General features: G+C 37.9%; 1 protein-coding gene across 4 annotated transcripts in view; it reads right to left on the bottom strand.

The window, feature by feature from the left end:
* SETD5 (SET domain containing 5) overlaps nt 1-26333 on the bottom strand; it is an 83521-nt gene that overhangs the window by 45980 nt on the left and 11208 nt on the right. For 2 of the 4 annotated variants that reach the window (XM_025375494.1, XM_025375495.1), the window contains exons 2-4: nt 8326-8385; nt 3861-4047; nt 2816-3040 (exon numbers count right to left, since the gene is read on the bottom strand). Coding sequence is in view for 1 of the 4 variants with exons in the window: in XM_025375493.1 (XP_025231278.1) it covers nt 3861-3931 (71 nt within the window). In the remaining 3 variants the exon portion in view is untranslated. The remainder of the gene's footprint in view (nt 1-2815; nt 3041-3860; nt 4048-8325; nt 8386-26333) is intronic. The other 2 variants (XM_025375493.1, XM_025375492.1) reach the window with 1 other exon arrangement.

A 26333-nucleotide genomic window follows, 5' to 3' on the forward strand; every position in this document is an offset into this window, starting at 1 on the left:
TTTTTTTTTTTTGAGACGGAGTCTCGCTCTGTCCCCGGGCTGGAGTGCAGTGGCCGGATCTTAGCTCACTGCAAGCTCCGCCTCCCGGGTTTACGCCATTCTCCTGCCTCAGCCTCCTGAGTAGCTGGGACTACAGGCGCCCGCCACATCGCCCGGCTAGCTTTTTGTATTTTTTAGTAGAGACGGGGTTTCACCCTGTTAGCCAGGATGGTCTCGATCTTCTGACCTAGTGATCTGCCCGTCTCGGCCTCCCAAAGTGCTGGGATTACAGGCTTGAGCCACCGTGCCCGGCCTAGAATAGTAATTTGTAATTTATATTAATTAGAACACAGATTCACAAATTAGAAACTCCGATGATTGGTATAACACAAACTTAGAGATTAATAGGTCTTTCAGGGAGTCAAATAATGCATATTGTTTGCTTGAAATAACAGACATTTTTTCCTGCTTAGAGATATACAATATATAGTATGGCAGGAATAAGTGTGCAGTTCAATGTGGTAATGTCAATTGAGAAGTGAGGGATCAAAGAAAATTCTGAGATGTGTATCCAACTCACCCAGTTATATGCTCCAAAACTGTGAGAAGGGATCTTATTAATAACAGCAAAGGAAATTTCTAGGTGAAGAAGAACTTTAGACAGAGGAAAGTATTCTCTGTTAGTGAGGTGCATGCATTTTATTACTTAAAAGTGTCTGCAAGATGGGAACAGGGGGAGGGGTACATCAAGAATGCAGGTCAGTATTCTTGAGAAAAAGATGATCTGAACATGGCTCACTGAGAGGCAATCATCTCTGAGTATTAGGAAACAGGTGGGGTTTCCTAAATGAAACCAAAGGCAGACAAGCAATAATAAAATGAAGGTATAATTTAGTTTCTATGATGGACAGTTAAAAGAAAGTAATAAATTTATACAACATTGTTAATTTACTAGGTACATTATTAAACAAGTATTCCAAAAGCTGTATATATTTTATATAGATTTTGTACCACTGAACACATGGAGTGAAACATGATAGCTGTTTATTAGGAATGGATTTTTTTTGGGGGGTGGGGACAGGAAAAAGGAAAGTTGCATGAAATCAAAGATGGCCATGGAGATGGAGCTATGCTGGTTGTATCTTACCCATCTCCAAACGGGTAAATATGAACATATGCACTTCATGTGCAAGTCTAGGGAATAAAAATAAAATGTATATTGTGGAGGTTAAAAGGCCATCGTATTGCACAATACTTTCTAGTTAAGCACAGCATTGAATATATTGCTGTGCATGCCAAATCTAAAATTTAAACTCTTCTGATGAAGAAACTCTGCAATTTCCATATTGGTTATTGATTAAATACATAGTTAGACATTGACAGGTAACTATAAGATTTCCTAAAACATTCCTTGATATATATACTAGTTTTTATATTTAAAAATATGAATTAAAAATTTGGAATGGAATTACATCTCTTTAGCAGGCAAACACTTTATGCAAATCTAATTACAGCCTTTCTTCTCCTATCACTGAATTGGACACATACACAGAAACCAGGCTCACAACAGATATACTCCATCAACTGTGTTCTAAGTACAACATGCAACCCAGTTGCTATCATGCCATTTCTTGGAAAATGCCTGAAATTCTGTAATGGCAGAATTGGAAATTCAAAAAAATCTTTGCTTCACTTGTTACATCTACAAAATTTCCTACAAACACACACAAAAATAAATGCATATTGCATATAGTTGCCATCGGATTTAAAATCCTATGAAGTCTAGGTCTAGTTAAGTATGCTGCACTTAATACCAGGTTTAATCTTAAAGTGCCCAGGACAGTGAAATAGGCATGATGAAACATTAATAAATATTAATAATTTAACAGAATGGTACGTAGCTAGTCATTGACATTCTTTCCCTTTGTAGAAATGCGTAACTATGTAGCCAGTTACGACTACAGTATCAGAAATCTGTCTGGAGATCATGAATGAAAATGTTTCAGGAAATCCTAGAATACGCTGGTGTTAACAGAGACAGTGCAGTCACATTTGTAGACCAGAAGTATTTTTATTTCTGAAATTACTCCTGGACTCCCTAGCAGTATTTGCGGGCAGTCATGTCTATACTTTGGGGAAAACACCAATTGTAAGATTAACTGCTCTGGGTCTTTTATCTACTAATTCCAAACTTACTGGTTTAACCTCTTTGTTGAAATTTCTCACAAATGTTAATGCTATCTATCTACATAGTTAGACAACCTACATAGTACCAGGTTAGTAGCCGACTTTATAAAAACCTATAAACACAATACAACTGGGCTACCTACTAATGCAGGAAGAGTTTTAAGTACTTTATTTGGGGAAAGAGTTGTAAAATGGTAAGTCTCAGTTACTGATATAACTAAATACCTTTTGCATGCAAAAAAACCCAAACCAAACCAAAATAAAAAAAACAAAAGAAGAAAAAAGCTCTAGAAGAAACAAAATCAACCCTTCCCCACTCCCAACCCTCCTTTCTCCTTTTTATATGGGAAAAAGCCCAAACGCTGCTTTCCGTTTTAGACTACCCCAGAATATTATATACTATTTCTCAGGGTAGCTTTAAGTCTTCCTCTTTAAGGAACTCAGTCAACAGGTAAGTTATATTAGGTGGCTTTATGAAGAAATATACACAATCTTTAATAATATTGTTTTAAGGAAGAAAACCACTATTAATCAGGGTTGCCATTCAACCCAGAAATCTGGTACAGTTGCTTTGCTTTGCTGAAGGGGGACGCATCCCCGGGGACTGTGAAAATGGCAAGAGAAACAGGGGAATTAGAGCAACACCCACCTCACTCAAGAAGTGGCTGTGGGATCAAGAGTCTGAACTGGACCTGAACATATTCAAAACACCAGGATTTTTCCAGCCCAGACCCTAATCCCTGGTACTGCCTGGAATAGACTTGGCTTCTGGGGGTGTGCTGCCCCCTAGGCCCCTTGGGTCTCTTTCGCTGGACTTTCACATCCTGGTGTAGTGCCACTTCGTCTTGAAAGGTAGGGGGCTTCCACTTCCTTTCTGTAAGCAAGGAAGATTGGGTACAAGGGAGGTAAAAGGACAACAGGGGGAATCTGTGAGCAGGGGGAATCTTGGACAACTTAAAAGAGAAGGGATACAAAAGACTAAAAATTTAAAAACTGTGAATAATATATATAAAAGTTGTATAATGAAGGCCTACCTTCATTGTCATTTGGCATTTACATTCTTCAAGAATTGAGAGTATAATTTTAGGGATTGGGCCTTTGGACAAACTCTGAATTCCTAAAGCTGCTCTTAGCTGAAAAGAAAGTTTGGTACCACTGATTTTGAAGGTCCTCTTTCTAGGCAATGAATATTATAAAAATAAACAGATGACACTGCTCTCCATGTTTTCTACCCCAGATGTCAGAAGGTCTAGGCAACCTGCCCATATAGTTTCAACCCCTTTACTCTAGAACAATGGGAAGTACATAGGAAGAGGACTTCAAGGAAAATCAGTTGGAAAGAACACCTTATCTCCCTCCATCAGAATAATCATTAACTCTACAGAAGCAGGTAGTAATACCTACTTTATTCTAATTTTCCCCACCCATTAAAATAAATGAGAATGAATTCCTACTTTGCAACTTTGGTTCTATTAATTATTTGCCCAGAAATACCCCTCTGAAAACTCTTCCTTCCCCTTCTAATTCCTTTTTTCCTCCAGCTTCAATGGGGGTAAAGGGAAAGGTCTAATGTTAATTATAGTGGGACAGGATCTGGTTAAGAAAATACTACATATTATCTTATTAGCTATCCATAAGAAAGTTGTCTCCACACAGACTGGTAATTTACCTACGACCTAGAAAGTAGCACTTACTCTGATCCAGCAGCCATATCTGAGTAGGATGTATCTGGTGTGGTGACTCCCAGAGGGATTGCAATGCTCATGACGTCCAACACAGCAGAGATTGGAAATCACGGGGTCCAATTAATGGAGACTGACCACTCTGAGAGTGGGGGTGAGCTGCAGAGCGTCATCCAACATGTTATGGACATGAGGAATCCTACAATAGAAAAGGAAAATATCTAGTAAAATAAATACCTAGTTATCAGATGGTTCTTTAAGTTTATCTTAAATGCTACTGAATATTTTTCTGCATTCTTGAACAAGGCTTTTAAGGGATAGCTATAAAATAAATACAGCCACAGTGTCCCATGTTTACTATGCATTTCATTAATGTTTCACAAAGTAGGGGGCAAAAAGTTATGCTTACTTTTTTCTTCCTTTTCAGTTGAAGGGAAAGGAAGAGTCTGCCCATCTCACTAACCAATGCTTTCTCCCCATTCTAAAACTGCCCAAACAAAATTTTCTGGCAGCCTAGGATCTAGCAAACAAGTTTTAAGATAAAGGATGGTTATTAGAAATATCCTAGTTTACCTAAACTCTTTAAAAATTCAAGATCTTCATTTTTTTCCCTAGGCCACAAATAAACGCAGTTTCACAAGCAGTCAATAATGTTATTTCTTCCAAATTAAAAGAGATCAATTGGTTGTTTATACTTGATTGGAAACAGCTGTTTCTTACTGCCTTCTTTTGTCACTGAACACTCTCTTCCTTCTTTTAAATCATCTTAACTATAATTTTGGGAGAAGATGCAATCATCTTAGCAACTTTATTTGTGGGGTAATAATATGCTGCTAGATATGAACAAAAACGTAAACCAGGAGGAGGCTGTGCATGCGTGGGTACAGAGGGTGTATGGGAAATCTCTGTATCTCCTGATGAATTTTCCTGTGAACCTAAAACTGCTCTAAAAAAGTCAATTGTTTTTTAAAAACAACGAAAAAAATCCCGAAATCACGAGGAGTACAGTTTCATGATAAAGACTAAAGAACTGTGTATGAAAAAGCAATGAGGATAGCTTGACATGGTGACTATAAACCAGTGAAATTTGGGAACAGAAAGACTCAGAAATTACTGAAGTAGAAAAAAAGCAAAAATAGATTAAGAGATTTGGAGGTATGGTGCAGAGGGAAACAAGTGTTCTTTGTGTGACTTTACATTAGTAGTTTTACAGTAGTGTAAAAAAACATCAAAAAGATGAAACAAAAAAGCATTTTATGTAGGGGGAATAAAGTCAATGTGAATGTCAAAGGCCCATGTTTAACAAGGACTGTTGCAAAAAAGACTACAAAGAGAGTCATGACTGATGCACTGATTCATAATAAGTCATTAGAACCATTATTAATACTAAAAAAGCTAAAGGAATTTAAAGTACATGATACCGACTGAATCAACCTAGAGGGTTAATGTAAATTTTATTTTTATTTTTTGAGACAGTTTCACTTTTGTTGCCCAGACTGAAGTGTAATGGTGCAATCTTGGCTCATTGCAACCTCTGCCTCCCGGTTTCAAGAGATTTTCCTGCCTCAGCTTCTCAAGTAGCTGAGACTACAGGTGCCCGCCACCATGTCTGGCTAATTTTTGTATGTTTAGTAGACACAAAGTTTCACTATGTTGGCCAGGCATTCTCGAACTCCTGACCTCGGGTGATCCACCCACATCTCAGCCTCCCAAAGTGCTAGGATTATAGGCGTGAGCCACCGTGCCTGGCCGGTTAATGTAAATTTTAAATGATAGATGGTCTGAGATGCTCCAATCTTACTTTGATATACAAAGATTAATGCAAATAAAAAAAAATTGTGGGCTGGGTGCAGTGGTTCACAACTGTAATCCCAACACTTTAGGAGGCCGAGGTGGATCACTTGAGCCCAGGAATTTGAGACCAGCCGAGGCAACATAGTGAGACCCCATCTCTCCAAAAATAGCAAAAAAAAAAAAAAAAACCAGCCAGTCATGGTGATGTGCGCCTGTGTTCCCAGCTACTTGGGAGCTGAGGTGGGAGGATCACTTGACCACAGGAGGTAGAGGCTGCGGTGAGCCATAATCATGCACTGCACTCCAGCCTGGATGATGAAGTGAGACCTCTGGGTATGATAATACGCCTGTTCCTATACCCAAATGGAGGTGACATATAGCTGGGCTGGCGAATGACTGGGCCAGGCGAAGTGGCTCATTCCTGTCATTCCAGCACTTTGAGAGGCTGAGGCAGGTGGATTGCTTGAGCTTGGGAGTTGGAGACCAGCCTGGGAAACATGGTTAGATCCTGTCTCTACTAAAAATACAAAAATTACCTGGTGTGGGCCAGGTGCGGTGGCTCATACTTGTAATCCCAGCATTTGGGAGGCCAAGGCGGGTGGATCACCTGAGGTCAGGAATTCGAGACCAGCCTGGCCAATGTGGTGAAACCCCTTCGCTACTAAAAACACAAAAATTAGCTGTAGTAGTGGTGCACACCAGCAATCCCAGTTACTGAGGAGGCTGGGGCAGGAGAATCGCTTGAACCCAGGATGGGGAGGTTGCAGTGAGGTGAGATCACACCACTGCACTCCAGCTTGCGCGTCAGAGTGAGAACCCATCTCAAAAAAAAAAAAAAAAAAAAATCTGGTGTGGTGGCATGCACTTGTAGCCCCAGCCACTCAGGAGGCTGAGGTGGGAGGATTGCTTGAGCCTGGAAGGTGGAGGTTGCAGTGAGCTGAGATCGTGCCAGTGCACTCAGCCTGAGCAACAAAGTGAGACCCTGTCGCCAAAAAAAAAAAAGAAAAAAAAAAAAAAGAAAAACTTTTTTGCCTTTAGGCCAGTCTTACACATGTATGTTTCCTTTCCCTAACAGTATATCCAAACAGAGACCTTGGCAGTACATCTTCTAAGCCTTTGGGAAACTGAAGTAAAATCTGTAAATGATAAAACAAGAACACTCATCAAGTAAACCCAAAAGACACAGTTAAATTCTGGGGGCTGTTGGTTACAACTCTTTCTATTAGTATCACTGTATAATTCAGATTTTTAAAAAAGCCCCAAAACTGTCTGACCAGATAATCATAAGAAAGTCTGATTATCACCACACCTCCCCTGTTCAATAAAGGGAATCTGAATTGTGTTATATTTTCAGTAAAAGACTTAAACCAAAAACCGTACTCAACATCATTAAAAACCCTTTGTTGTAGCCATTACTATTGTATACCCATTTAAAAAATGCACGGTTTAATGGTGAAACCCCATCTCTACTAAAAATACAAAAATTAGCTGGGCATGTTGGCACACGCCTATGATCCCAGCTACTTGGGAGGCTGAGGCACAAGAATCGTATGAATCTGGGAAGCAGAGATTGCAGTGAGCTGAGACGGGGCCACTGCACTCCAGCCTGAGCAAAAGTGAGACTCTGTCTCAAAAAAAAAAAAAAAAAAAAAAGGTACAGTTTCCAGATAAAAGACAACTTATAAACCCAAGATGATAGTTGATATTTTTCCTAGAGCAATTTTTAAAAGATATACTAAAAGGAAAAGATGGAAAAGTTCCTTCAGATAACATCTTAATGAGTGAATAAATGATTGCTACACCAACACAGCTATTTTGGATAGCTGATAAATAACTTTAAGAAACATTAAGTCAGCCAGGCGCAGTGGCTCACACCTGTAATCCCAACACTTTGGGAGGCTGAGGTGGGCGGATCACCTGAGGTGAGGAGTTTAAGACCAGCCTGGCTAACACAGTGAAACCCAGTCTCCACTAAAAATACAAAAAAATTAGCCGGGCATGATGGCAGGCGCCTGTAATCCCAGCTATTTGGGAGGCTGAGGCAGGAGAATCTCTTGAACCCAGGAACCAGAGGTTGCAGTGAGTTGAGACCGCGCCATTGCACTTCAACATGGGCAACAATAATGAAACTCCGTCTCAAAAAAAAAAAAAAAAAAAAAAAAATTAAGTCGGTAACTATAAATTTCTATTTCATAAGAAATATTCCTTTTTCCTCGTGTCTAGTTTAACATGACTGCTTTATTCTTCTGATGAAAGCAACTATAATAGGTTAGCTTGACCATCTCATTCTAACTAATGCTTTAATAATAAGGCTTCTTAATTCAAATTCTGTTAATAACCCCAAATTTCTCAAATATTACCCTAAGAATAGTTCCTTCCCTAAGTAACTCTCTGTAAAATGTCACTATTAAAATGTTAACTGAGGAACATTTAACAGATCATCCAAATGCAGTATTTTCTTATTATAATTTGTTTTTTCCTACCAGAATATAAACTCTATGAGGACAGGGATTTTTATCCACTGCTGTAGTTCCAATGGCGAAAACAGTAACTGACACATAAAGAAGTTCAAGAAATATTTGCCAAGTAAATTATAATCACCATTTACTACAACATGATTCCAGCAGGCATTAAAATGCAAAAAATAAAACAGAAATTAAAAGGATTTACTTGGGTCAGTCACCTTTATATAGACTTCTGAATATGAAGTCCCCCCAAATTATCTGCTAGTAGTTCTGAAGACCTAGAAAAAGTTGAGACACAAATTAGTATAGAAAGAAATAACATTGATCAACACACAGAATGGAATTCTACAGCTATATTAACAATTTTGTTTCTGTATACTATCTTGCTTACCATCCTACATCTATACTATCTTGTTTACCACCCTACGTCCATCCAGCACTGAATTTTTTTGCCCTTTAATCTTTAATTTTTCCATAAAGCCAGAAACGAGAGGGTAGGGAAGGAAATTATTTGACATAAATGGTAAATACTTCTGTCACTGGCTAATTCTTCCCCTTCCTTCAAATTAGAATTCTCTCTCATTTTCCAAGGGACTCCTTCTTTTTCTCTCTCCTAAGAGGTGATTCCCTTCTCCACTGAACAGTTCTCAAATTCAGAGATCTTTAACCCGATGTCCGATAGCTGTCCAGCCAGACAAGGGCCCATCATCACCCATTAAATTACAAGTCCATATTTATTACTCCTTTTCTTTCCCTTCATTCCACATCATCTAGTTTCTTGTCCTACTATAAAAAATAATGATAAAAGGGAGTCATTTCTGTGTGGTCAAATGGAAACATGCTTAAAAAAGGGGGCTTAATTTTCTACCTTCCAAAAAGAAAGGTAAAATAGATGATCCAGGACTTTGGGGGGAAAATGATCAGTATCCTTTAAGTCTCTGGTGTTTTTTCCAAAAAGTCAAATTTAACACTGGCCAGAGTTATTAACAGCTTAAAGATTAACATATCATAAACATGAAAAGAGTTGTTCATAGGATTCCAGTTACCAAGCGTTAGAACACATGCATTTTATTTACGTTGATGTTTTATGATTTCTAATTTAAAAAAACTGGAAAATAAGCTATTTTTTAGAAACAATTTAAAATAGTATACTCAGAATTAGAGAAAGAAAAAGTATCAAAGTAACAGTAAAAGGAAGGAAGAAATAAAGTACATCAAGGGAGAAGCAATAGCAAGTAAGAAAGAAAAAAGGAAAGGAGGAAAAGACAGAAACAGATGTGAGTGTACAGTATGGGGAAAACGCATCACAATTTCAAATTCTTATTAACTATTTCCCCAACAATCCATCAGAAACCACAGGAACACTAGGTAAGTTCTCGGATTCAGAAACAGAGACAGCCTGTACCTTCCAGTAGTACCGAGTATTCTCTTTAGGAGGTGCCATTTACATACAGTTTCTAGGGGAAAGGATGTTAGATAGAACATGCCAGAAATGTTTCTTAATGACCCCATCTTTTTAATTGGGTTCAGAAATGGCCAACAGTCTCTATATCATCATTCTGACAGTCTCTTCTCTATATGACTTGCTGAAAGCACAAGACCTGTATGATCTCCCTGGTCACTCACAGAGAAGACAAACAAAAAGTGTTTTATGAACAACTCCAACAGAGATTTCAGAAGAAGAAATTGCATCAGACAGGTGAGGCGGAAGCAGCTGGGAGACAAGAGTCCAATAAACAACCAATCCAATGAAAGAAATTCAGAACAAGTCTGCTTCAGTAATCCTGTGAAGAGGACTGGCAGGAAGAGGAGTGCCGCTTCAGAAAGAGAACAGGCCTCATATGCTTCAGACAGTCTTTGTACTGAGGCTGTGGACCTTGGCCATTCTCCCAGAAATGATGCAATCCTGATGAACAAGATCTGCTGCCAGAGAAACAATTGTTAACAGCCTATGCAGACAGCAACTCAGCCAAGGAGCAATCTCTGATCAACTCACTCCATAAACCAACAGAACGCCAAATCTCTCTTCCTCAATTTCAGTGTCTGACAAAACATAAGTGAACACAGTATATATTCAGATACATAAGAACAAGCCATTTTCTCAAAGTGTCCTTTTTCTTTTAATTTCTTTGGCTGTACAATATCCATTATTACATTTTAGATAAAATACTGAACATTTTTTACTTTTATAAATACAATTATCCAAGCATATCAACATAACAACATAAATATGAAAATGTATACTTATTTTCCTCATTCTCATAAGAAAACCTTTTTGGGAGGTAGTGGCTTCCTTAAGCATAAAAACTGCTCTGAAATCTATCATCCAGCTATAATATTTCAAGTAAAGACAAATATACACATATTCTAATTCAGAGACAGAAAATATATTTCATAGATATTTTTGAAATTAGATAAAAATCAATGTTAAATATTGGCATCTATTAGAGAAAAGAGAAAATCTAATCTTGCTTAGGCTGACATACAAGGTAGACTAGCAGTATCATCTCACAATAATAGTACTTATAACAATCACTTTTTTGAAGGGCAAAAATATTACTTCAGATCTTACTAAAGGATCAGATTATTTTAATCTTATGAGCCACAATTTACTAATTTAGAAACTAACTTAAAAATATCCTCAATTTAATAATCTTCTCTAGACTTCTCATCTCCTAGGCCTGGTTTCTTTTTCAGAAGTTTTGGTATCAGGTTTTTCACACAGTATTATAAAATTATAAAAAGTTGTTTTTTCTCACTAAATAAATAAAAGATCCTGTATAAAGCAGTTCTCTAAACTTCAACTAGCCAAAAGTCATAACTAACCAAATTTCTTCCTTTTGAAAGCAATAACCCTTAAACTGGGATTCATGAAAAAACACAAATATCTAAGATATATCCTGAAATAAATCTATTCAGCCCAATCTACTACTTCTATATACTACTAAATAACAACAATGAACAGATACACAGAATAGCTCTAAAGCACTAAAAATACTTTAATAGGTCAATAAATGAAAAAATTTAACACGGGAAGAGAAAAACACTTTTTGGGACTATTTCAAAAGGGTTAAAGTAGCTAATAATTTTTTAAAAATCCAATTTCTGAACTTGACTATTCAAAATTTTATTACATATAGGCTGAATTTCTTCTTAAATACATTTATAGTTCTTTGATTTATCTTTTGAATGACTTTACAAAATAGTAAAAAGGGGAAATGGGGAAAGAATATTGGGTTTTCTGGTATGATGATTTTTACTCTCTACATAATTTTTAAATCACAGAACAGTCCAGAATACAATAAATACATGACTGCTTCTTATCTACATGACCAACTTTTATGAGAATGAATGTGGCAACTGCATTATATACTTATCTTCATCTTCATCTCAAATATCTCAAGTAAAATCACTGTAGCTGTACCATGACAAACAGCCTTTTACCTTAGGAGAAGAAAAGTATGCTAGGAAAAAGCACTATTAGAGGCTGGGTGCAGTGGCTCACATCTGTAATCCTAGCACTTTGGGAGGCTGAGGCAGGAGGATCGCTTGAACCCAGGAGTTCAAGACCAGCCTGGGCAACATAGTGAGACCCATCTCCTAAAAAAAAAGAAAAACAGAAAAGAAAAAAAGGCACTATAATAGGAGTTAGGAGACTTGAGTTCTAGTCTACAACATAATTAGTAACTTCAGAAAAATCACTTTACATAGATGATCCCTAAATTCCTCAAAGTAAAATCTTCATTGTATGTCTTCCTGCTCCAGATTTCTATGAATCCTGGCACTGCTGCCAACTAGCTTAGGAAATTCACAGAATGTCTCACAATCTCAGTTTTCTCATCTGTACCAAAAAAAAAAAAAAAAAAAAAAAAACCAAAAAACCCAAAAAACCCCAAAAAACCCCAAAAAACCAAAAAACACAAGAACAAAAACAAAAACAACAAAAAAACCTGTTGTGCTGACCCATAGGCACACATGGACTAGCATTTGCAGCAACTAAGAGCTTAAATAACTTTCTGGTCCCTTTGAGTATACGTGAAGAAAGAGGAGCTGCTGCTAATAACCGGAATATGGCTAAACACTGTTTTTATTCTTCTCCAAAAGCATGTATTTCAAGTTTGCTACAGCAGATAATGTGGAAAGAAAAAATGTGAGAAACATAAAAAAAAATAAAAAAAAAAAAAAAGAGAGAGAAGTGTGAAGCATTAGAAGAAACAAATATGAGTTACTGGAAAACAAAGAGATGAACTCTAAAAGAGCACTCAGAGATAAAGTGAAAAGTTTATGTATTTGGAACAGTATACATTAGGCTTATAATCTGAAGCAAATTAATGCAAGCAAAGAATTTAGGGGTTGAGGACTGAAGGGAAAAAAGAAAAGAGAGAAACACTGATTGGGATAAGCACTGGAGACAGGACACACCATGATTTAGTAATTTAAAGCAAAAATAAAAATTTCCTTTTCCCTCCATCTCTTCTACAATACCAGTTTATTCCTTTGCCTAAATTTACACTCACTCTAGGAGCTACTGAGCTTGGCATAATAAACTGATGTCTATAAGAAATCTAAGTTTACTAGAATAAAAGGCCATTAAAAGACAACTTAAAAAAATCCTACTTTAGTCTATATTAAGAATTTCCTTCTCCATAAAAGAGTATTACAGAGACCAAGTCATACTTAGTAGTATGTGCAGCAGAAGAAGGGAGTGGCAGTAGGATAAGATTACATACCAAAAATGATATAATTACTATTATTATCTAAATATTATGATTGCAAATTAACACTGAAGAAAAAGAAATATTTTATTTACAACCCATTTAACAATGATAAAAAGGTATTTACTGTTAAACTAACCAACAATACACAGACTCTTTGTAACCTTAACAAGAATCAGGAAGATTTTAGACTTCTAAGTACCAAATAAAAATGATGCCCTCAAATAATTTAGACTGACTAAACCTCTTTAAAGAGTTATACTCTCAATACTTTCTGAAGGTTCTGTCCTACTGTGTTCTTAGGCTCAGAACATGTGTGAGACCAACGTACCAAACTAGAGTAGGAAAAGAACTTCTCGTATCTCTACACGTGCCTCCTCTGTGAATTCAGATCTTCTTCATTTTCAAACCCCAAAACGGGAGCCACTTTTACTTACTATAGATGAGGTGGGTTGTGCACACTTATGAGCCATTAATATCTGTATTTTTACTTTCATTAATTTAGGCAAAATTTCTCCAACCGATGAAGAAACAGAAATGAAGAAACAGAGCTACAAAAAGATTAGCTTGTATGAAGTCTACTACACACCTACAGTAGTAGAGTTCAGAGGAAAGAAAATTAAGATTTTAATGTATAGCTTCTGTTTATTATAGTAATTACTACTTACCTTAGATAGCAACATCTGAGTTATAACTAATTGTTTTTTATTTTTATTTTTGAGACAGGGTCTGTCACCCAGGTTGGAGTGCTCTGGTGCAATCACAGCTCACTGCAGCCTCAACCTCCTGGGCTCAAGCGATCCTTTCACCTTAGCCTCCCAAGTAGCTGGGACCACAGACACATACTGCCATGCCCAGCCTTGTTTTTATTAAGTACCAATTGGTGCTATGTTAGACAATTAGGTCTAGACAAAATTCCTGACTGTCTTGGGATTTACATTATGTAGATTTGCTACTTTTTCATTCATTCATTCAACAAACATGAAGTAACTACTATTAATATACATATATATATAAATATAAACTATGTTAAGTGCTATTTTAAGAGGTTTATTTTATCCAATGTAGAAAAGGGTAGGCAACTTGCAAACTGTTTAGGTTTGCCTATGTGCCAAGTATTGCATTTATACAACCATGAAGGGGGAAAAAATCCTGTAAGTGGGCTGGGCGCGGTGGCTCATGCACTCCAGCCTGGGCAATAACAACAAAACTCTGTCTCAAAAAACAAACAAACAAATCCAGAAAGTGTGTCTTTAACAATTAATGAGTCAAACTCTGAAGGAAAACACCACCCTTGCCTGAATGGAAGAAATCCCTAACCCATTCCATAGTTTACCAGTGAAGGAGTCTCTTACAGAAATAAATTCTTGGGGTTGGGCATGGTGGCTCAAGCCTGTAATCCCAGCACTTTGGGAGGCCGAGACGGGTGGATCACGAGGTCAGGAGATCGAGACTATCCTGGCTAACACGGTGAAACCCCTTCTCTACTACAAAATACAAAAAACTAGGCAGGCGAGGTGGCGGGCGCCTGTAGTCCCAGCTACTCGGGAGGCTGAGGCAGGAGAATGGCGTAAACCCGGGAGGTGGAGCTTGCAGTGAGCTGAGATCCGGCCACTGCATTTCAGCCTGGGCACAGAGCGAGACTCCGTCTCAAAAAAAAAAAAAAAAAAAAAAAAAAAAAATAAATAAATAAATAAATAAATAAATAAATAAATTCTTTTATAAATCCCTTTTAAATTAGCTTAGACAAAGCTTATCATTGACTGGTCTCAAGGAAAATACTATGAAAAATGAAGGCCAATGGGCAGCAAGAATCCTCAAAGTACAGAAAAAAACCTGACTACACATGTTCTGTGATCATCTGGCAAACCATGTAGCTAAGTATACAGCAGGAAAAGAACTTAAAGCTTGGCCCAGCCCAGCGGCTCATGCCTGTAATCCCAGCACTTTGGGAGGCCAAGGCAGGTGGATTACTTGAGGCCAGGAGTTCGAGACCAGTCTGGCCAACATGACAAAACGGTTACTACGGAAAAAAGAAAAAAACACTAGCCAGGCATGGTGGTGCACACCTGTAATCCCAACTACTTATGAGGCTGAGGCACGAGAATTGCTTGACACTGGGAGGCGGAGACTGCAGTGAGCTGAGATCACGCCACTGCCCTCCAGCCTTGGTGACAGAGCGAGACTCTGTCTCAGAAAAATCAGTATCAACAACAACTTACAGTTTAATAGTTCTAATATGCACAATAGGGTTCCCCTCCCCCACGAATGACTGTATCAATACAAATAATGCCTGGAAAAATATGCAAATATTACAAAAGCATAAAAAGTAGAAGTTAAATTCTCATGTAAGTGATAACCCTACTGCTCTGTAAACTGCTTTTTAAAATTCAGCAGCTAAGTTTTAGATATGTTTCTATGAGTATGTACAAAACCACTAATTCCTCTTAAGCAAGTATTCTAGTCTATGCATCTACTATAATTTAAACCAGTCCTCTGCAGGTGGATGTTTATGATTGTTGCTGCTTTTCCATAACATATGCAATGTTGTGTTGAACGATCATGTACTTATACCTTTCTTTATACACATGCACAAATATTTCCTTGGGACAAATTCCTAGAAATGAAACTGCCAGAATGGCATGGGCACATTTATTAGTGACGACAAACCACCCTCCATAAAGTTAAAACCATTTTACATTTCCACAAACATTTAGGTTCTTGATAAACATGGTAGAAGGCTAAATTTCCTTAAATAATTTCCTTAAAAGAATTTTTCTTTCTTTTTTTTTTTTTTTTTTTTTTGAGACGGTGTCTTACTCTAACGCCCAGCTGGAATGAAATGGTATGACCATGGCTCACTGCAGCCTCAACCTCTCAGGCTCAAGGGATCCTCCCAGGTCAACCTCCTGAGTAGTTGAGACTACAGGTGCATACCACCACTCCCGGCTAATTTTTAAATTTTTTTGTAGTGACTGGGGTCTCACTATGTTGCCAGCGATGGTCTCAAACTTCTGGGCTCTAAGCGGTCCTCCTGCCTGGGTCTCCCAAAGTGCTGGGATTACAGGCGTGAGTACCATGCCCAGTCTTAAAATAACTTCAATTCTCACTTTCCTCATACGGTCTTTTCCATAGACGATTCTCTACATTCTAAAAGAAAACCCTAGGGCTGGGCACGGTTGCTCACGCCTGTAGTCCCGTAGTCCCAGCACTTTGGGGGGCTGAGGCGGATGGCTCATTCGAGGTCAGGAGTTTGAGACCAGCCTGGTCTACATGGTGAAATCCCGTCTCTATTAAAAACACAAAAATCAGCCAGGCGTGGTGGTCACCTGTAATCCCAGCTACTTGGGAGGCTGAGGCAGGAGAACCGCTTGAAGCCGGGAGGTGGAGGTTGCAGTGAGCCAAGATTATGCCACAGAACTCCAGAAACCCTAAAATGAAAGTTATCTGCAAATTCCCAATGTTTATGTATGTGATTCACTTTTTTTTTTTTTTGAGACGGAGTTTCGCTCTTGTTGCTCAGGTTGGTGTGCGATGGCGTGATCTTGGCTCACTGCAACCTCCGCCTCCCGGGTTCAAGGAATTCTCCTGTCTCAGCCTCCTGAGTAGCTGGGATTACAGGTGTCCACTACCACACCCAGCTAATTATTGTATTTTTAGTAGACACGGGGTTTCACCATGCTGGCCAGGGTGGTCTCGAACTCCTGAGCTCAGGTGATCTGCCTGCTTCAGCCTATGAGATTCTCTTTTAAGACTACTACTGATTGGATGTCCTGTAAAATTCTTACACACTAAATATTAGATCTTGGTTGCATTTCTACAAATTTGGGCTGGGAGCTTCAAAATAAACCCTAGCTGAAGCAGTATTTCAGAACCAAAGTATTTTCTTATAGTTGTCCTTTGACATAATCTTTAATTCTTTTAATAGACTGCACTAAGCTCTAAATTTCTTTCCGTAATGAAAAAACTTATGCTAGCCATCTGTAATCTAGCTGGCATCTGTAGATGTCTGACTGCAAATGCAAGTAAGCTAGAAGATTTGAGTGCTTCGTTTCAAACAGATAATCAAAACTCTGTTCTAGCAGTTCTGCCTCAGAAGTATAAAATATGATGCTTCATTTTTAATCACCTTTGGAAAGAAACCTAGACATTATAAGAGACTTATCTTAGAACATGTGGGAAAAACTAAAGAAAATAATTAAAAAAAAAGAAAGACTTGGCCGGGCACGGTGGCTCACGCCTGTAATCCCAGCACTTTGGGAGGCCGAGGCGGGCGGATCAGAGGGTCAGGAGATCCAGACCATCCTGGCTAACACAGTGAAACCCTATCTCTACTAAAAATACAAAAAATTAGTTGGGCGTGGTGGGGGGCCCCTGTAGTCCCAGCTACTTGGGAGGCTGAGGCAGGAGAATGGTGTGAACCCAGGAGGCACAGCTTGCAGTGAGCGGAGATCACGCCACTGCACTCCAGCCTGGGCGACAGAGCGAGACTCCATCACAAAAAAAAAAAAAAAAGACTTATCTATACTGATTTACTAAAAGACAGGAGACAAAATACAGACTTCATTTTCACTGTAGGAACAAAATCACTTGGTATACTCCATTTTGACACCCACATGGTCCAAATCCACGCCCTGGCCAAATAAAGGAAAAACCCCTTTTTCTTTTTTTGTTGTGCTGGCACTAGCAACTGACTGAGAGTCTGAGTGAAGAGCTATTCTCCTTTGAAATTTTTGCAGACTTTCAGAAATCCACATCAGTCGCCTCCCTATGATTTCAAGGTAGCATTATGTAATAGCAGTGAACCGGTCTCACTGCCTCTGGGGTGTGAACCCTCCAATCTACTCTACGTTCTTCCATGATGTTACCCCTTCTAGAACATAACTTTGGTTACTATCATTCCATTATTTGAAATCTACAAATAATGGTTTCCTTAATGCTTATTGGGCTAGTCCAAACTCCTTTGCCTGAATGGAACAAGAACTTTTTTGTTAATTAGCTACTAACCTGTTTTCTTCTTCTTCAAAACTTTGTTTACACTATTTATGCTTTTTTTATCTTTAAAAAAAACCACAAAACTTTAAGGTGAAAAACTTAAAATAAATATAAAACCAGAGAAAATCCCATGGCCCCTATCCAGCTTTAATCAACAATCAATTCACGGCCAATCTTAATTTATCTATAACCTCTCTTCCTCCCAGGATTAGTTTACAGCAAAATTCCAAAAATACCAGTTGTGTCTACGACATCTGGTGGGTGGAGCTATCCCTTGTTTATCCTTATAATGAGTATAAGGACACATAAGAGGGGCATGTTTATCATAATGATAGGTCATGGTGACAGGAAATCAAAGGTCATCATTCTTTAGCAAAAGTTCCAAAGAATAAAAAGCTTATGCAATTCAACAATTGCCAGATTTGCTGAGTAATGCTTAGGTTTTACAATTATACACTTACGGTTATTAAAAAAAGTCTTAATCATTGAAACATTTTAAGAAAAAAATCACTGTAAATTATTTTTATGATACAAGTTTGTTGATAAATTTCTTGCATTCTTGGGAATGCAAATTTCTCCTTAGAGCAGAGCTAACTGCTAGTATAGACATAACCCACAGTTGTGACATAGCATTCCTGTATTTGCTATATGCCAATATCCAAAAATGAATGACACAGGAGAAACACCCCAAAGCAGGCAGACAGTGAGTGTGATATTCCATAAATCTGTGTACTAAAGATAAGGACTGATTATATCACAAAAGTGATGGCTCACATTTGAGGTAGATGACTAGCTGTTCTAATTTTTAGTGAGCAACCTCTTAGAATACTTGGAGTCTTAGAGTGCTGACAGACTTAGGGCAAAAAGACTCACCCACTCTGAGGCACACCTTCCAATGGAAAAACGACTCAATAATAACACTAAGTGTCACAAACCAAAAATATTTTGGGTGCATGTAGAAGATTCCTATTTGAACAACAAAAAAATTACAAAGAAAGTAGCCAGGCGTGGTGGTGCACACCTGCAGTCCCAGCTACTCAGGAGGCTGAAGTGGGAGGATGGCTTGAGCTTGGGAGATGGAGCTTGCAATGAGTTGAGACTGCACTGCTGCACTCCAGCCTAGGCAACAGAACCAGAGCCTGTCTAAAAAACAAACAAACAAAAACTTTAACAGCAATGGGGTTAGGCAGGGTGTCTCACACCTGTATCCCAGTGCTTTGGGAGGCTGACTTAGGAGAATCACTTGAGGCCAGGAGTTTGAGGCCACCCTGGGCAACACAATAAGACAGCCAGGAGTGGTGGTGCATACCTGTAGTCCTACTTATTTAGGAGGCTGAGGTGGGAGGATCCCGATCCCTTGAGCCTAACTAAGAGTTGAGACTGCAGTGAGCTATGACTGTGCCACTGCACTCCAGTCTGGGTGACAAGATCCTGTCTCTAAAATTAAAAAAAAAAAAAAAAAAAAAAAAAAAGTAACAGCAATGGAAGACAATGACCAACTCAAACAAATACTAATATACGTCTAGTAGGTTACTGAGCAAAATAAAATCTTTGAAATGGTGAGCACATTTGTCTTCCTAGAAGCCCATGAGGCCAATGTCTTTGGATCAGCTAGCTAGTGGCTTGTTATGAGATCCAGGACCTTCAACAGTTCCCGTCATTTAAAGCATTAAAAATATTTAACTTATAGATTACAAAAACTTTCTCTGGAAATCTTAATATGAAAAATGTTTTTAAAGCCTTGACACATATGCTCATCTTTGATCCAGTTTCAATAAACATTTCAACTGTATTTGGGCCAAAATGCTCATGTCATCAATTAACTTATAATAAATTAGTCCCAGGAAACTGATAAAATAGTACTTTTTAGTTAGGAATACAACTGGTATAAACTGCTTTAATTCTTATGCAAAATATAATTACAACCATATACCATATTCGAACTTTCCCATTTATGTTACTGTCTCTTTTAATAATCTGTTAGTTTTCCTGTCATATCAGTTTGACCCCAAACAAAGCCCAGAATTCTAGCACTAAACAGAGTGAAGCAAAACACAGACTATCTCGGATTTCCATAAATTTGCTATTTTCCTTTTCATTAAAACGTCTATTTATAAACTTATTTTTCCTCAGTAAAATACTTCTAAATCCTGAACGTTATTGTTTTTGAATACTGTATTTCCTTTTCCAATACTCAGTAACCAATAATAAAAACATTAAAAAAAAAATCCATGCCCCAAATTTTTAACAAATCCATTGTAGACCACCATTAATAACTTAAAAGCAGTGGTTCTCAATCTTTTGGAGAAAAATGCTTGTTTTTTCTTCTAAGTTTAAAAATATTCCATCTGTTGATGAGGAAAATACAGTAAAAAAATATACTACGGAGAATTAGTAATTCTTCTGCACAATATCCTTCTATTTTATGTCCTTAAGGACCATTATCTATTTAGCCAAGACAGGACTAAACAATGCATATCCTGGTAAATACATGGAATGATACTACTAGGGGGAAAAAGGGAAACCAAGATCCCTGCTCTAGAAAGGGCACCCCTTTCACCTGTTGTGTCAAGCAGCAAACTGTCATTAAGCAGCCTTGTAGAAGCAATGATAGTCTCATACACATCCCTGAATTCTTAAAAACAACATGCACACACCCGCCCCTGCCAAAAAACACACACGACCAACAGCTCTTCAATGAATTAAGAATTTCTTAAGAATCTACTGAGATTCAAGACGGCTTTTCACATTTTGAATTCCAACTCTTCCTACATCTGAATATGAAAGTAAAAAGGAAATCTAGTAGCAACCCATTTGTTCTTGTACCAATATTCAAAAACATCCTAGGCATAACCACTTTGTGATTGTTTTTCTAGAAAATTTCAAACTTAATACGTAGCTATTATTTGAGCACACATACTAATTCCTTAGAAAACTACAGAGATAAAATCTGACATAAAACTTCCAGGTCTCGGCCAGGCGCGGTGGCTCACGCCTGTAATTCCAGCACTTTGGGAGGCCACGGCGGGCAGATGACGAGGTCGAGTTTGAAATCATCCTGGACAAAATGGTGAAACCCCATCTCTACTAAAAATACAAAAATTAGCTGGGTGTGGTGACGGGCGCCTGTAGTCCTAGCTACTAGAGAGGCTGAGGCAGGAGAATTGCCTGAATGCAGGAGGCGGAGGTTGCAGTGAGAAGAGATCACGCCACTGCACTCCAGCCTGGGAGACAGAGCCAGACTCTGTCTCAAAAAACAAACAAATAAAAAAATGAAACTCCTAGGTCTCCGCTGTATACTCTTTCCTGAACTGCAGCCAGTCAGGGATAAAGGAAGTCCCAAACTGATTGAAAGGCAAGGTATTATGTTTGGAAGAGGCTAATTAACTTAAAAAAATACACACACACACACACACACACACACACACCCCCAATTAACTTAAAAAAATACACACACACACACACACCCCCCCCCCCCCCCCAAAGAAGCTAGAATTTACAATCACTCCAGCAAGGGATGACATCTGAAAAACATTCATCCTCTTCCTTTATCTGTGTTCCAGATCCAGAAGGCCCGTGCAATTCTAGGCAAAGAATCCTAGAGAAAAAAGATCAAAACTACAGATGGGCAGCAATAAAGTCAGGGGGAGAGAGAAAGGCAGATTATATCAGTGGAAGGCTCCTTAAATAAGGTCTGATATTTATAAGATACCTTTCCAGAAATTCAACCATATCATAAAATGTTACCTATTGCATACTGAATACACTATTACATTAATTAATCTATTTGCTTCCTCAATCTTCTGTTCAGGATTGCTCTCCAGAATCTGTATAGACTTCTTTATAATATTAAAATTTCCCTCTTAGTATAAACTCATTATATATCTACGTAGGCTACTCTATTTTTCTGTTGATTGGAAATAGCAGGTGATGATCAGGAGAGGAAATGGGCTCAGAGGGCAAGCAGTACCAAAAGGGAAAGACTGAAACATCTGATTATGTTCACTAGTCTGCATTACCAGGACCCATATAGTCAAGTCTACGAATACTTTTATTTTAAAATTTAAAACTTTCTATTATGGGCTGGGCATGGTGGTTCATGTCTGTAATCCCAAAGCTTTGGGAAGCTGAGGCATGAGAATCTCTTGAGGCCAGGAGTTCAAGTCCAGCTGGGCAACATAACAAGATCCTGTTTCAAATAAAGTATGAAAGTAAAATGGTATAAAGAAGTCCATTTATTCATTATCCAGTATCAACAATGACCAACTAATAAGTTGTCTGTTTCATCTATTATCTCCTCTCTATCTAAAGCAAACCCCAGACAACATTTCATTTCATACACAAATATTCTGGCATGTATCTCCAAAAGATAAAGACTTGTTTAAAAAAAAAAATGTGGGCCGGGCGCGGTGGCTCAAGCCTGTAATCCCAGCACTTTGGGAGGCCGAGACAGGCGGATCACGAGGTCAGGAGATCGAGACCATCCTGGCTAACAAGGTGAAACCCCATCTCAACTAAAAAATACAAAAAATAACTAGCCGGGCGAGGTGGCGGGCGCCTGTAGTCCCAGCTACTCGGGAGGCTGAGGCAGGAGAATGGTGTAAACCCGGGAGGCGGAGCTTGCAGTGAGCTGAGATCCGGCCACTGCATCCCAGCCTGGGCAACAGAGCGAGATTCCCTCTCAAAAAAAAAAAAAAAAAAAAAAAAAAAAAAAAAAGTGGGCTGGGCATGATGGCTTATGCCTGTAATCCCAGAGCTTTGGGAGGCTGAGGTGTGAGACCACTTGAGGCCAGGAGTTCAATCAAGACCAGCCTGGGCAACATAGTGAGACCCCCACCTGTATGAGCTATTTTTTAAAAAAATTAGCTGGGTGTGGTAGCACATACCTGTAGTCCTAGCTACATTGGAGGCTGAGGTGGGAGGACTGCTTGAGCCCAGTGGTTTAAGGTTAGAATGAACTATGATTGTGCCATTGCACTCTAGCCTGGGCGACAGAGTAGGACCCTATCTCTAAAAAAATAAAAATAAAAATAAAACCCCAAAAACGTGCATTGTAGTTTGATGCTTATTTTTTTTTGGTGGTGGGGGAAGAGGAAAGATAACTTTAGTGTACCATTTTGACCTTTCCTAAAATACTATCTTCTAATCTGAATTCCTTATAGCACTCTATAACCTCACTCCAACCCCAAAGTATTAAAAAACAAAAAACACAAACAACAACAACAACAAAAACCTGAACTAATGAACAATCTGGTGTTATGTATCTTACTTTGAGGCAAATGTATCTCAAAATTCTAGAGTTAAACAAAAAAACCACCTGTGACTCTGGTCAGCATACAAATACCCTAAAGCCACATCAAATAATACAATTTCAGGATCCAGTGTTTGTAAAGGACTCTGGATTCTGAAAAGGAGACTTGTTTCCTTAAAACTTTATTACATTTTTAAATGTGGTTATATTTATATAGTAAGCACTGGTATACTTGTGAAGTCAGAGGCCTCAAATTTTAACTAGATACCAATTATTCCTTTGTTAACAGTTGGTTCTTTTCATATAACCAATGAAGTATTGAAAATCAGGTGTTATTTACAGCATATGAACACTACTAATTCTAAGTAAAGTTCAGATAGACTTTAGAGAACTGATCAAATACTTGTAACAATAACCACTTCCAAAACAAAGGCAGCATTTACTGGATGCTTATGTTGCACCAGCCACTGTTTCTTTAACTACTTTTCATGCATTAGCTCATATAAAGCTCACATGTTTAGGAGAAAAGTATTATTCCTATTAGGCCAACGAATTAAACTCATCTTGGCCAAAGCCAAAGCAAGAAAAAACCACAGCTAGAATACTCACTCTTAATCACTGTTTCTTCACCTTTGGCATATCTTGATTTAGTATTTTTAAAGACTATATTAGTTATTAGAAAAGTGACGTATTGCTGAAATATGATTAACTTTAAGATACTGTAATTAGGAAGGATAAAATAGATTTAATATTTAACAGGTGCAAGACTTTTAAAGTTTTAATATTTTATTTAAAACACATAAAATCAAATAACTTGGATTTTAAATGACAAAGTTAAAAAATATATGACATCTTTTCTAAATAACACACATTTCAGGTCTAAGGGCAAACCATTCAAGAAATGTTAACTGATGAGCTCTCTACTTCAAGTAACACCAGTGTCCCAAGTGTACCTGAAATTCCCAGACACAAATATGGTCTGGAACTTCAAGAGAGAGAATTTTGGCCAGGCACAGTGGCTCACGCCTGTAATCCCAGCAGTTTGGGAGGCTGAGGTGGGTGGATCACCTGAGGTCAGGAGTTTGAGACCAGCCTGACCAACAAGCAGAAACGCTGTCTCTACTAAAAATACAAAAATTAGCTGGGCATGGTGGCAGGCACCTGTAATCCCAGCTACTCAGGAGGCTGTGACAGGAGAATTGCTTCAACCCGGGACACCCAGGTTGCAGTGAGCTGAGATCATGCCACTGCACTCCAGGCTGGGACACACAGCGAGACTCCATCTCAAAAAACAAAAAGAGAATTTTTACTAGAGAAAGAAAGTCTCTTATCTCAAACTGTTTACATTAAGCCAAGAAATTCTGGTTCCAAAAAAAAAAAAAAAAAAAAAAAAAAAAAAAAAAATTTTCACAAAACCTTTTTAAAAAAAAAAAAAAAAATTTTCTGAAAAAAAAAAAAAAAAAAAAAAAAAAAAAGAACAGAAATTTCCACATTCCTCTTCTACAGTGTGAAAATACTAGTTACTGAAAAATCTAGAAGGAGATAGTTTTAGTAAATGAACTAACCCAAATGCTTCTTGTGCTAAAAGGGGAACTATCGACGAAATATCACTCTGAAAATTTATGATGACTCTGTTGAGTCTAACATATAGGGACAGAGAGAGAACCAGTTGGAAGGCGCTAGGATAGAAGCTCAATTTTTCTGATTATACCCAGCTTTGTAAATTTCACTTACTAACCATTTAACTATTTTACATAATTATAAAACAAAACTTAATCCCTGAAAAATCTGAAAGTAAAATGTAACAAATTAACCTCACTATGTATCAAACTGGTGGCATAACTATAGACAACTATTCTAAGTGGGATTTCAAAATACTGTAATCTGACTGTATACAGTCATGTGCCACACAACGACATTTCAGTCAAGGATGGACCACATATGATAATGATCCCATAAGACTGTAATGGAGCTGCCCTACACAGGTGTACCATTTTTTATCTTTTATACCGTATTTTTGCTTTATCTTTTCCATGTTTAGATACACAAATGCTTGCCACTGTGTTACAACTGCGTATAGTATCCAGTGGTCACATGCTGTACAGATTTGTAGTCTAAGAGCAATGAGCTATACCATGTAGCTTAGGTGTACCATCTAGGTTTATGTTAGTACATTCTAGATGTCCACACAAGGACGAAATCACCTGACAACACATTTCTCAGAAAATATCCTCATCAAGTAAGGCATGACTACCACTATCTCTAAACGGATATACCCTAAGGGCAAAAAGACATGAGAAAACGAAACAAAAAACCACTTTGCAGTAATCATATTGTTCTGTCACTCTAAAACTGTAGTGTGTGTTTTGTGGCACAAAATAAAGAGAAATTATATTGGTGTTAGTGAAAACAGATTTTGGGCATGGGGAAAGGGAGAAAGATTAGGTTTACATAAACATCATGTAGTACTGAGTTTGAAATGGAGCTTTGCCAATACCAACAACTCGTATTTTTAAAAAGAAATAAAACACTTTTAAACTTTGTCCATTGAAAAATCTAGAAACAAGGCCCAATCCAAGAGCAGTGAACACTCCTACCATCCATACTGTGGTTTCTAAGTACCATTTCTCATGAAAAGAACTAAGAGGTTTTTGCCGAAATGGCTGATTCCAGGTTTGGGGCAAAAAATGTACAAAATTATCCTAGAACATCTAGTAATAGTAGGAAGCAAGGAAACAAGTAAGGAAAGTATTAAGAATGAATCAAAAGAATTTAGTAGCCAACGAAGGTAGGACAACCTGAATGTCAAAAATAGCAACTGCCAGAGACTGTAACATATCAAACATATTTAAAACCATGAGTATGCAATAATAATACTTCATTTATGTGTTTAGATGTTGCTAAGTTACCAACCCATTATTCTGAAAATTGATAAATAAGAGGGTAAAAAACCCAAGTGCTTATCTTACCTTCTGTATATAAACTATCTTAGTATAGCCAAATAAAAATGAGGGTGACTATTCCAGACAATAAATGAAGAAGTAATAAAATATCTATTATGAAGTAAATAATGAATATAGGCCGGTGATTCTCAAAAAGTGGTTTGAGAATGCCTGAAGTCCTCTAGATTCTGTCAGAGGGTTATATGAGGTCTTCCATTTTCCAATCAATCATCTGTACGAGGCCAGATTTTCTTCAGTCTTCAACCAAAACAACTTATCACAAGAAATTAAATGCAGAAGGAGTTACGAGAAAGCAGCTGTCT

Source organism: Theropithecus gelada, chromosome 2 (assembly GCF_003255815.1).
Source record: "Theropithecus gelada isolate Dixy chromosome 2, Tgel_1.0, whole genome shotgun sequence".
Taxonomy (NCBI): domain Eukaryota; kingdom Metazoa; phylum Chordata; class Mammalia; order Primates; family Cercopithecidae; genus Theropithecus; species Theropithecus gelada.